The 14,000-nt window shown below is 34.2% G+C and overlaps 1 protein-coding gene across 1 annotated transcript in view; it reads right to left on the reverse strand.

Annotated features, from left to right (window-relative positions):
- The window catches only part of LOC107757972 (voltage-dependent N-type calcium channel subunit alpha-1B-like), a 109,065-nt gene that overhangs the window by 74,759 nt on the left and 20,306 nt on the right, over positions 1 to 14,000 (reverse strand). The window contains 3 exon segments of the mRNA XM_016575584.1: positions 8,050 to 8,237; positions 8,369 to 8,521; positions 8,706 to 8,797. Coding sequence (XP_016431070.1) covers positions 8,050 to 8,237; positions 8,369 to 8,521; positions 8,706 to 8,797 — 433 coding nt within the window.

The following is a 14,000-nucleotide window of genomic DNA, read 5'->3' on the forward strand; positions in this document are numbered from 1 at the left end:
ATATATATATATATATATATTTATTAACCTCTTTTAAATACGAAGAAGCTCATATATATTTTCCATCATTTATTTGTTTATTTTACAGTCAGAAAATAAGAAGCAAATTTTATTCTTAAGAATATTTCATGAATCTGGTCACTGGTCTAAAACGGTAGTGTGTGAAATTAACATAAGTGGTTATGAAATAATCAGAGAGTTTTGAAAAATGTAATGCACATGCCCCAAAAATAACTTGATGTCTGAGTAGAATATAGCAGAGACATTACGCCATTTCTCTGGCTACTCTTGCAAATGAGCTGCGCACTGATTGGGGCCTATCAGAGCTCCATTAGAAATGAGAAAATGATGAACCAAGGGGAAGCATATCGATCTCCGGAGAGAAGCCACTGATTTGATACATATATTCTGCTTTTCAGCCTGGAATCTGTAGTGAGGAGACCTAATTAGAGAGGAGACGGCCAACGTTAGCACGCATAATTGCTCTTTAAGACCGAATGAGAACTTGCTGTCCCTGAAAATAACTAGCACAGTAGTAGCATATTTATGCAATACCTGCTTAGCAAAATGAGTGTGTGGGACTGTTTAATGACTTGATGTTACAGAAATATAAATTGATGTGATTTTTCCATTAGAAGCAAAGCAGAGGTATTCTTATATTCTCTTTCCTTTTCTTTCTGTGCATCTCTCTCTCTCTCTCCCTCTCTGTCTGCTCATTGAGGTTAAAGAGCTGTCAGGGAATGTCCCTGGTGAAGATGTGAACAGGGAGATGAGATATATGGTGAGTATACCATTAGAGCACTCCCTAGAGACTAACCTCCACCTCATCTAGTCATCACTTCATCCGACAAGAAGATCTTCTGCACAGTCAGACTGGAATACTATGCTTTCTCTCTATTTACAACAGCATGTATTTGTGTTCATGCTTCACTATTTTTAGGCTTGTATCAATGTACACTTTTCCAATACATGGCAAGAACAGTTCAACAGTTTTTGACTGGATGAAGGGTTGAAGAGTTCAGACAAAAATGATAATTGTCATCATTTACTCACCTGAAATGATGACAAAACTTCATGGCAAAAAAATAACTTGATGCTTGCTTGATGAGCAAGAACCAATAAGGTTTGTCCTGTTGCATCAAGCAAACACTGTTGAGCTTCAATGTTTACTATATTTGTGACCCTGGACCACAAAATCAGTCTTAAGTTGGACGGGTATATTTCTAGCAATAGCCAAAAATACATTGTATGGATCAAAATTATCGATTTTTCTTTTATGCCAAAAATCATTGGGCTATTAAAGCTGCAGTCCTTAACTTTTTTTGGTTAAAATTTATCCAAAATCAACATTTGAGCAAGTACATAACCAGCCAGTGTTCAAAACTATCGCCTTACTTTAGCCCGATTCACAACGGTTAGCTTATAATAATGTTTTCTAATTTGAGTGGTACAGGTAGGTTTTCGCGGGAAATTCGAGCATGCCGCTGCGTCATTACTTCACGTCTGTTAACATAAAGAAGTTGTCCCAGCTACTAGGCTATCGCATGAGAGGATCCTGCAGGTGGTCGATCGTTTATAGCCTTTTCTCACAGCAGTCAGAATAATTAAATGTATCATTCTGATGGAGGATTGTAATCCAGAAAGGATTATGTGTTTATGAAACACATGTGAATGAAATTAAATTATATTCCAGTTTTAAATGTGCTTCTAATTACAGATAGCCTGGGATCACACACGATTTGTATTTTAAAGACAACCAGTTTGAAGAGAGCATAATTTGCTTTTTGGGTTAAAAGAATTTCTTAATATTTCAAATGGTATGACAATAAGAGATTAGACTGTACAGAAATTGAAATCTACACACTAATACACACTATATTCACATAGTCACGTAATGCTGATGTTAACATTAACAATTTGAGAATAAAGTATAACAATAATAATAATTTGCATGGTTTGATGTGATATAATAAATGGCTAATAAATCACCATTGGTAGCGCGATTTATAGTAATGCTTTTTTCCTCAGTTGGTCAGAACAAACGTGGCAGACTTAATTCCTTAATAATTCCTTACATTTATATAGCGCTTTTCTGGGCACTCAAAGCGCTTTACATAGAAGGGGGGAATCTCCTCAACAACCACCAGTGTGCAGCATCCACACGCTGTTACTTGTTCAGATGACAATATCCGGTGAAAATTCTTATTTGGGTCATATATTCCAAGACGTAGGCTAGAATCTGTGATTGCGAAATACAGTGAATATCCACAACGGTGCGGTGACTGACTACCAGACACAGATACTCCTCAAAACATTCGATTAATCCGCGCTGGAGCCGTGCCAGAGTACAACCCACGCAAGGAAGATAATTCCGCTAACAGCTGCAATTGCAGGTTTTCAAACAGAGATGGCGACAAAGAGGCAAAACTTACGGACTGCAGCTTTAAGAAAAAATCATGTTCCATGAAGATATTTTGTAAATATCCTACCGTATCCCGTAAATATATCAAAACTTCAGTTTTGATTAGTAATATGCATGGCTAAGGACTTTATCTGGACAACTTTACAGGCGATTTTCTCAATATTTTTTTTTACACCCTCAGATTCCAGATTTTCAAATAGTTGTATCTCGGCTAAATATTGTCCTATCCTAACAAACCATACATCAATGGAAAGCTTATTTATTCAGCTGATGTATATTCATGATGTATAAATCTCAGTTTCAAAAAATTTACCCTTAAGAGTGGTTTTGTGGTCCAGGTTCACATTTGATGAGCTCTATGCCTGTGCATTGACCGATGTTTATATATGAACAAAAGCCTAAATTAAACCCATTCATGAAGAATTTGTGTCTCTTCAAAAGACTTGGATTAAACTTGTGATCTATTTATGAACATTTGGAAGTATCAAACTTTGGTGGAATGGGCTTTCAATGGAGGGACAGAAATCTCTCAGGTCTTATCAAAAATATCTTAATTTGTATTTTGAAGATGAATGAACATAATATAGGTTTGGAACAACATGAGTTTGAGTAAACATACATTTCTCTGAACTATCCCTTTAACAAAACCTTTTCTTTATTTTTGACCATTGTTGTTTAAAAAAAAAAAAACGGCAACTGATGAGTTATAAGGGTTTTGAGGAAACTTCTGAAAGGTCAGTGCGAAGAGAATCATTTTAAGAACAGAAAAGGTAGCAGCTCAGTCATATTTGCCTCTCCCTCAATAAATTATATATTTTTTAAAAAAGCACATTCCCCCTTACTTTACTAAAACCATCAAAAGGCAACACATAGCCCCAGCAGACCGGCCTCCTCCATTAGCCTAGTGCAGTATCGTGTTGCAATAGCCCTTAGCTAACCACAGGACCATTAGCCTCTATCCGTCTATCTCATCTCTGTCATTCCAAATGCTGCTTACCACTTCAAGGACCAGATGTCAGCTTTATCATTCAATTAAACCAATATATATACTGTCCATACCATCTGAGGACAAAGCTAACTGCACACTGAGCGTACAAAGCAGCTTTTGTAAAAGTACTTTTTAAAAGGATGAATAAATAAACAGATAAATAAATAACTTTAAAAAGATTCATAAAATATATAGTAATAATATATTTACAATATATAAAAAATAATATATAAAATGTTTAGTTAATCCAATCCATTCATGTATGCATATATATAATATATAAAGTCTATTTTTTTGTTGTTGTCTGATGCACACTGCTTGTTTTATTAACTTGAATAGAATCACCATTAGATTTAAGTCTCGTGCCACTATACGGATGTCTAATAAATGATCACACATACAGATTCCTGTCAGTGTGTGTATTTTTCCTTAATCGTGAGCTTCCGGAACCATCAGCAAGACAGCAAGAGGCTATTAGCAACAGGATTTTAAAGTAATGACATGAAAATGAGACAAGCCACCACAGCTTCTTCTCCTTCTCAACAGCTCAATCAAATATGTCCCACATTAGCCTTTCGAACACTTCCTAAAGATCTTCGATTCGTATTACCTTTCTGTGAGACACATTCTCTCTCTTCATGATGGATAGCAGTCCACTCACATATTCTATATATCCTCCAGAACCACAGGGCTAAATTCAACACTAATAGCTTCATAGGACACTGTGATTAATCATGATATTTTTGGTCTTGGTGAGAGGAAGGAAAGACACTAGGTAATTAAAAAACCAGACATAGAGATTATTCATGCTGGTGTAAGGAAGATGAACCAGAGCCTCCTATAGATCAAAAATGAAGTGAACATAATTCACTGCTTAACTGACAGCACCAACTCTAAACACCGTTTACAAAAGAAAAAACAACACCCATGGATGCATCCACAGACGGAGCCATCCTTTGATTAAACACTGAAATATTATATACTTACACTAATAAAATAAATGCTCAAATGTTACACTTGCTAACATTGTTATGAGATACACTGCCGTTCAAAAGTTTGGGATCAGTAAGATTTTTGAAATAAGTCTCTTTTGCTCACCAAAACTACATTTATTTTATATCAAAAATACAGTAAAAACAGTAATATTATAACAATTTAAAATAAACGTTTTATTTTAACATTTTAAAATGTTTATTTTTTTCCTGTGATTGCAAAGCTGAATTTTTTGCATCACAAGATCCTTCAGAAATTAATCTAATATGTTGATTTGGTGCTGAAGGAACATTTCTGATTGTAGAAAACTGTGATTTTATTTTCTACTATTTTTGCGGAAACTGTGATACTTTTTTTCCCAGATTCATGAACAGTAATTTCAAAAGGCCAGCATTTATTTGTAACACCACGAGTCTTTACATACTGACCCCAAACTTCAGAACGATTGTGTAAATCTGCTTTTTATTTGTTTTATCTAGGGATAAAACAAAAAGGTTCAACTAACTAAGACTCAGACATGTCAAAAGGTTATTTCAAAACATCTGTCCCATCAGGCTCTCTATAGTATCATTATGTACAAGATTAAAGGTGACAGTTACATCATTGCCTCACTGGAAGCATTTAAAATCAGATGAACTATTTTAACTGACAAAAATTTGAAAAAAAAAAAACATTTTCTACACATTTTCTACACATATTTTCATCTATACTACCTTTTCTCAGATCTGCCGTGCCATTATTTGAAAGAGCTACCACTTTATTGTGGTATCATCGATTTCAGATTTGCCCGTCACTAAACATCTCACAAAAAAAGCAAACTAGTCATACAGTTAGGGGTGGGCGATATGACCAAACAATATGAGTAATTGTATTTCACGGTCACAATATATATCACAATATAGTTATTTTTGATTTAAATAAGGTCTTCATGACATCAACATTTTTGATACCATAGAAATTTCATAATTCTTGTCACCAGTGTCAATAGCGGAAACTGTGATACTTTTTTTCCCAGATTCATGAACAGTAATTTCAAAAGGCCAGCATTTATTTGTAACACCACGAGTCTTTACATACTGACCCCAAACTTCAGAACGATTGTGTAAATCTGCTTTTTATTTGTTTTATCTAGGGATAAAACAAAAAGGTTCAACTAACTAAGACTCAGACATGTCAAAAGGTTATTTCAAAACATCTGTCCCATCAGGCTCTCTATAGTATCATTATGTACAAGATTAAAGGTGACAGTTACATCATTGCCTCACTGGAAGCATTTAAAATCAGATGAACTATTTTAACTGACAAAAATTTGAAAAAAACAAACATTTTCTACACATTTTCTACACATATTTTCATCTATACTACCTTTTTTCAGATCTGCCGTGCCATTATTTGAAAGAGCTACCACTTTATTGTGGTATCATCGATTTCAGATTTGCCCGTCACTAAACATCTCACAAAAAAAGCAAACTAGTCATACAGTTAGGGGTGGGCGATATGACCAAAATCTTATTTCACGGTATGAGAAATTTCACGATAACGATATGTACCTCGATATAGCTATTTTTATTTCATTTTTGTTATTAAACAGCACAACAGAACAAATAAATATGAAATAAACTTTTAATTTATTCAGCTACAGCAGGCTAGGTTTATTTAACATGTAGTGAGAAATATTACAGAAATTGAATAAAGTGTATAAATAAAACACTGCATAGTCTTCACTGTATCAATCAAACATGATTAACATTAATAATGACAGACAGCAGCAGGTAAATAAGGCTGCTGTCCCTTTAAGACCGACTGCACGGATCCAATATACTGAAACACATCCGGTTTTCAACCAATTGTTTTACATTTATTTAACATCTAACCGACTGTGTTTACTTGAATACTCCACACGACGGGCATTATGACATTACAGTGTGCATATTTGACCATTCAAGCACAATAAAACACAAAAGAGATCTGTTTTCGCGACCGCATTCTATCAAGAGAGGGGCTTTCAGTCCGCATGCTTCGGCTGTGTGTCAGTCAGCTTGAGCACCACATTGAGTTCTTTTTCACTGCTTATTGCACTTAATAACTCTACCAAGTGTGCGATCTTTATTTTCTCAGTACTATGTTACGCAGATATATTTGCATACCGCGGAATACACAATATAGCAAAATCTCTAAGGATAGGCACGATAACGACCGTCATACCGCCCAGCCCTACATGCAGATGTCACTCATATGGACTCTTCCCCTCTAAGTAGACACTTCTCGGTCAGAATAAAAAGTGGACCAGACTTTAAATGGGAATCAAAAGTCTGGATCACCTCTTCATGGCACAGTGTTCAGACTCTGTGGTGTCTAAACTGGGTGGCAGGTGTCTATGATCCTGAATAACTGCAGCAACGTAGTAATACTTCTGAGAGTACAGGGTTCAAAGAAGGTCAGAATCTCCAAGCAGCAAGGCATCAGAGACTAATGCACAGCCTGGTGCTTCATGACATTCAGACGATGATTCGAGAAGAGCAGTAAACAGATGACAGGGACTAGAAGACTAGCAGCTTATTCATGACTGTTCATTGTCTAAAAATACTAAATGGTTTCGGGGCCACATTAACTGTGATTGTTAATTCTAGATCATAAATATAACTTAAATCCAGCTTTGGGCAAAAATTCAATTTGGACATAGTGCCTATCTCTCCTGGCTCTGTATTATTTTATAAGAGGCCCATGAAATGAGAGCACTATGCATACATGTCAAAATTATTTAGCTATTTTGACGTTTTGGTTCATGAAAAAAATTAAATATGGAAATGGAAATGGAAATTCTATACAACCTTACCTGGATCTGCTGTGGGATTATTTAAATGAGCTACCACTTTGTTTCCCATCACTCAATTTTTGTGGTATCAACAAAAACAAGCTGTTTTCTTTCCTGTGTTGACATATTATTTCCTTTTGAAACAGGACGTTTTCCCAGAATGGAAAGACTGTACAGTTTAAATGCATATACACTAGGCTACCATTCAAAAGTTTGGGGTTGGTAAGTTTTTTTTTTTTAATGTTTTAAAAGAAGTCTCTTATGCCCACCAAGGCTGCATTTATTTGATCAAAAACAATAATATTGTCGAATATTATTACAATATTAAAATAACTGTTTTCTATTTTAATACATTTCTGTTACGGCAAGGCAGAATTTTCAGAAGCTATTACTCTGGTCTTCAGTGTCTCAAGATCCTTCAGAAATCATTTGAATATGCTGATTTGCTGCTCAAGTAGCATCTCATATTATTATCATTGTTAAAAACAGTTGTGCTGCTTAACATTTTTGTGGAAACTGTGATATGCTTTTCTCAAGAGTCTTTTCTTTTCTCAAGATCATTATAAATGTCTTTACTGACACCTTTGGCCAAAAGTACTCATTTTAAACAATCTTACTGACCCCAAAGCTTTGAACAGTAGTGTATGTAAAAGATACACTGACAACTTTTAGGTTTTAACAAAAAAAAACAAAAAGTCCAATTTTAAACTACTGTAAAATTGACAATATTCTCTTTTGTAGTGAAGTCCACAAAACAGCTGAAGGAGAATAATTTTTGTTCTTAATTTGTTTAACTGTAAATAGGCAATAAGCTATTAGTATTACACTCACATTGTAAAGGATGTCCACCCATCCTTCCATAGTGATGCACTGGAAGACGGTGAGCACAGCAAACAGGATGTTGTCAAAGTTTGTTATGCCGAAGTTTGGACCGGTCCAGTAAACCCTACAAACAGTGTCGCCTTCACACGTCCGTGCTGGAGGTTCCATCCCACATGGAAAGTCAGCTGCCTGTTCCCCTTATAGAACAACATTACTGTCAGCCGTAAACTATCACAGCGATCTTTACAGCAACTTAAGAGCGTATGAGTGCTTATAAACACAATAAACTGAAATCGCAAGCTCCATTAGCATGCTAAAGCTCACATACCAGTATCGTTTCTGAAGCAGGTGTGGTGAAACTTGCCCATGTAAAAGTCTAGACCAATGATGGCAAACATGAGGATAGCAAAAAAGAGCAGAAGGCCAATCTGAAGCAGAGGAACCATTGCTTTCATGATGGACTTCAGAACCACTTGGAGACCTAATCACATACAGAGAACATACAGTATGTACTGCAAGTTATAAATAGTAATAACGGTCAATCAATTAGACAACTAAATGCAAAGACTAGTAATCTGGGTAACAATTTATCAAAAACGATTTCTAAACGTATCCTCTTATTTATTTGTTTGTTTGCAAAAAAGATTGTTTTTAATACAACTTACTTGGAATTCCAGACACCAGTTTGAGTGGCCGCAAGACTCTTACTGCCCTGAGTGTCCGCAAATCAAAGTCTGGCCCCACTACGGTCAGAATCCTGTTGAGAAAACACACCAATGATACAGTTTATGGGAATTCACAGCCTATGCAAGGGGTTTTCAAGTTTTGATACCAAGGACTCCCAAATATGATGATTCCCTTGTGAGGAAAACCTTTTTACAATATAAAGGCAGCAATACATTTTAATACTTTTTTTTAAAGAACTACTTATACTGTGTGACACTATTGAGACAATGTTTTGTTTCCACAATTACATTTTTGGGTTTTATATGATCAAAGTATCAAAGGCAAAGCAAATCATGAACTAATATTCACATTTAAAGTTTTCTATTACATTCAAATTTATTGTAAATCATTTTTACTATAAATATTACATATTCAAAGCATCTTTATTTGTTACATGTACACTACTGATTAATAAGATTTTGTTTTAATAAATTAATTAAATAATTGTACAAGGATGCATTAAACTGACCAAAAGTGACAGTAAAGACATTTACAATGTTACAAAAGATTTATTTTCAAATAAACGGTGTTTTCAATTCAAAGAATAATAAAAAAAAAATCCTGAAAAAAATGTTTCACTGTTTTCACACAAATATTAAGCAGCACAACTGTTTTCAACATCACAATAAGAAATGTTACAATGATTTCTGGAGGATTATGTGACATGAAGACTGAAGTAATAGCTGCTGAAAATTCAGCTTTGCCAAAGGATTAAATCTTAAAATATATTCAAATAGAAAACATTTATTTCAAATTGTAATAATAATGTACAATATTACTGTTTTTACAGTATTTTTAAGTGAGCGTAAGAGGCCTCTTTCAAAAGAACTTAACAACCTTAAACTTTTGAACTGTAGTGCATTTTTTAATGTGTAATAAATATCTTAAAATACCTAATACAAAAATGATAGTTAACATTTACTATAAAACTGTCACGATTGGTGGTAGTGTGAAGAGCACGGAGCGAGGAACGAGGAGACCAGGAGTACAAAACAAAGGAGTTTAATTATCTTTTTCAGGGAATCACACGTAGCACAAAGAGTTGACAAACAATTCCAGACAAGGGAGAACAGAACGGGCTAGAACTAAATAGGGCAGATGACGAGGGGCAGACAGGTGATGAGGATAACTAATAATGAGACACACCTGGAACAAATCAAACTACATTGGGACAGGAACAGGAAGGACCAAATAAGGAAAACAGGAACTCAACGGGAACATACACGTGACAAAAACATCTGCTATAATCAAGAGAACTAGACTTCATCAGATGTCTCACAGTCATGCATGACCATCTTCAGAATCATGATGGATCACTCCTGTACATGTATATTTCACTGAGACATTATAAATCTATTTCCTCCCCATGCTGACCCGCTTTCCCAGATGGCAGCTCACAGCTGAATTGTGGAAAAAATCCTCCCCAATCTCTAGGGCGCAGCCACACAATCATAGTACTCCTGTCTGATTCTCTCACACACAACGCTTATGACTAGTGAGAAGAACTCTGACCATTCTACTTTCTCAGGCTTTCACATGGTGGAAGGGAGAGGCAAGGACAGTATGCATTAATATATAAATAGTGTTCACTTTATCCTCAGTTCTCTTTCATTCTCTTATATCCCACAGAAGGGTGCTCTGTTGTGATTTTTTGTATAAAAACACCATTTGGAAGAGCCTGGCCTCACTGAGGGACAGCCCAGCAAATTATTGCCCGAAGCACAGTTTGGATTCGCAGCTGGTATAGGGACACAGTGACAGTTAACTAAATGGGACCGGATAATGGTGAAGTCAGTGGCTTCAGATTTAAAGAAAACTCTGCTCAGAGTATATAACCTCATTTGCACTGTTCAAGTTTTTCTACATTTGTTGTCTCCTCAGGGCAAGAAAATATGAAAAGACAATACAAGCTTATTGGAAAAGTTCACTCAAAAATAAAAATTCTTTCATCATCCTCATGCGAGCTACACTACTGTTCAAAAGTTTGGTGTTATTTTTAATGGTTTATAAGTCCCTTATGGTCACCAAAGCAGCATTTATTTGAGCAAAAATACAGTAAAAATATAGTAAAATTGTTAAAGCACAATTTTCAACAGTCAGTCTTCAGTGTCACACGACCCTTTATAAATCATTCTAAAATGCTGTTTTGATGCTCAAGAAATATTTCTTATTATTATTACCAATGTTAAAATGGTTGTGCTTCATATTTTTGCGCAAACGGCGATACTTTTTTCAGGATTCTTTTGTGAATAGAAATTTTCATCAGGACAGCATCTATTGGAAATTGTATTTGCAACAATATAAATGTTTTTACTGTCAATCATTGCATCCTAAATAAAAGTATTAAAATCTTCAAGAGAATGTAAAGTCCTCCTGACGCCACACTTTTGAATGGTAGTGTATATTGATAACTTGTCTGAGGAACACATCGCTGAAAAATTTGATGAAATCTGTTTCTCTTTATTCAAACTTGGTGCGTCATAACTGGCTATAAAGCATGCAAAAATCAATAGCATTTGGCATTTTTACAGACCATGTTTGAATGTATGTAAATGTGATTGACTGAATGAAATGTGAATGAAATTTGAAAGTCATTTTAGTGAATAACAACTTTACTTTTATATATTAAATATATGTATATTTCAGCTTCTGAAGATTTTGAATATGCTGCACAAACTGTATGAACCACTTTTATGGTGCTTTTTTGTCCCTGGTCAGTGGTCACTGTATGCTTTTGTTGTATAAACAGAGCAGCTGGTAAACTATCTACTTAAACATCTACTTTTTCACCAAACAAAGTAAGTGATATGGAAACTAGAGTGGAGTACTAACTACTAACCAATAAAATGACTACGGTTTACTCCCACATTAGTGAGAGTGAGAGATACATCAGATCATCAAACATCAAAAGATGCAGAAAGATGCATCTCTGCTCTCAAATCTCCAGCTTTAAGTGTCTTTTTTTTCTTGTTCCTCTCAGCCATGAAGTCTGATTCAACACAGCAACGAAAAATGCTGGCTTTTATTTACGGCATAGTATGAATTCTCCTCAATGCTTTCACTGCAATTCTGTTGATTTACTATCTGTGTTTCACTGAGGCCCTGAAGGAACCTGAGAGGATGGCTCAACCTGTGACAACACTGGGACATGAGAATGCTCTAGACATCCACCAGGGAAATCCAATGCTCAGGCAAACACAATCCTTTGTAAAATGATACTCTGCTAAAGTAAAGCACTGCATGCTGCCATTTAACAGCTCTGGGAGTTTAGAACATGCTCAACTGCTTGAATAAAAGACTCTGTACTACCATCATACAGAGGTCACGTGCAAACAGAAGCTAATTTCATATTGTTCATTAGGTTTGTAATGCAATAATTTGATCAAATCTGAATAATAGTTACAAATTGGAATATATAATTAGAAACACTGAAAACCCTGAATATATAAACCGGACTATATTATTATAAATCCTGAATATATAGCTGTAAATTTGAACATGTAGTTGTACAACTGGAAATATAAATGTAAATCATAATTATAAATCCTCAATATACATGCACAGTTACAAATATTGAATATAAAAATGCAAATTGTGAATATAAAGTTATAAATCAGAATCTACACTATAATAAATATATAAACCGGACTATATTATTATAAATCCTGAATATATAGCTGTAAATTTGAACATATAGTTGTACAACTGGAAATATAAATGTAAATCATAATTATAAATCCTCAATATACATGCACAGTTATAAATATTGAATATAAAAATGCAAATCGTGAATATAAAGTTATAAATCAGAATCTATACTATAATTATAAAGTCTAAATGGCAGTTAACAATAAGTCTGATCTGAACATGGTTGAAAATCCAAATATATAGTTGTAAAACTTAATATATACATGTAAATCTGACCATAAAATTATAAATCCTGCAAATATATTTGTCAACTTGAAAATATAAATGTAAATGACTACATTATTGCAAATTCTGAATATGTATACATGCACAGTTATAAATCTAGAATAAATGCAAATCCAGTATATATAATTATAAACCAGAATATAATTATAACTTTAATTATAAACTCTCAATGGCATTTAAAAAATAGGTTTGATCTGAATACGGTTGTAAATTCAAATATATAGTTGTACAAAAAATGCTCAGGCATATCTTCCATATTTCAATAAAACAGTAGGTACTGTATGCTTTGTATCATTCTAATATATTCTGGTTTTTAAATATACATTCAATTTTTTCCAAATTTCCCCCCATATATAACATAAAATACATGGTTTTATAAAATTCTATAAAATGAAAAACTCTGTAATATTATGCATATTTTATTCATTCTTTTTAAAAAACTCATTATTTAAATGATTTAAAAATCAACGTAAATAGTACTCATCTAGATCACAGGTTTAATAGAATAAAAGAGCTTGAGAATATGAATGTGTCTAAGAATGTGAGCCAATGACTTGTCTTCAAGAATAAACTATTCATTTGTGACCCACATCTCTTGTTACTCCCTAAAATATGAGCATACAAAATATTGACTGTATTATCTGCTCCATATCTCTGTATATTAAGTCACTCTGAGAGAAGAATTGCTTGATGTTGCACCATTTGTCTTTGGCCTTTTTTGTGTTTTAAAAAGATAAATTGTTTTCTTTCTTTTTTTTTCAGCAAGAAATCTCTAGAAATGTAATTCAGGCCTTGTTGCTGCAATCATGAGCAAGGTCAAATCATTATAAGAGCTGCATCCAAAACACATTAAAGTTTTATACACTGCCTTTAGGCACTGTTCAATCTTCAGAAGAGAGGCTATTTCACTAATTATAGGCCGAAGGACATCACCTAGATGGCACTAAGTACTATTTTTAAAGTTAGTGCTGTATCTCCATTCCTTCAGTGGATTTTACATGGTCAGACACTCTGCCCCATTAGGCAGTGTGCAGACAGAGTACACACATACAGACTGTGTATAAATGTGTAAAATTCTGCCACATTTACTGAATGATGTGAATATTTCAAACACAGTGTCATTTCCATCAAATCATAAATTAATGTGCATTATACATTTAATAGCATCCTGTGATGGAAATGACACAGTTTAACATGTTTGCAATAAAATCTTTACTATTTTCACCTAGATTTTTATTTTGTCAAGCTCATTATCATAACTGATAATGTCTCCTTAGTTAATTAACTTTTTTTAAAAGGGG

Source organism: Sinocyclocheilus rhinocerous, unplaced genomic scaffold (genome assembly GCF_001515625.1).
Source record: "Sinocyclocheilus rhinocerous isolate Xijiao unplaced genomic scaffold, SAMN03320098_v1.1 scaffold1948, whole genome shotgun sequence".
Taxonomy (NCBI): domain Eukaryota; kingdom Metazoa; phylum Chordata; class Actinopteri; order Cypriniformes; family Cyprinidae; genus Sinocyclocheilus; species Sinocyclocheilus rhinocerous.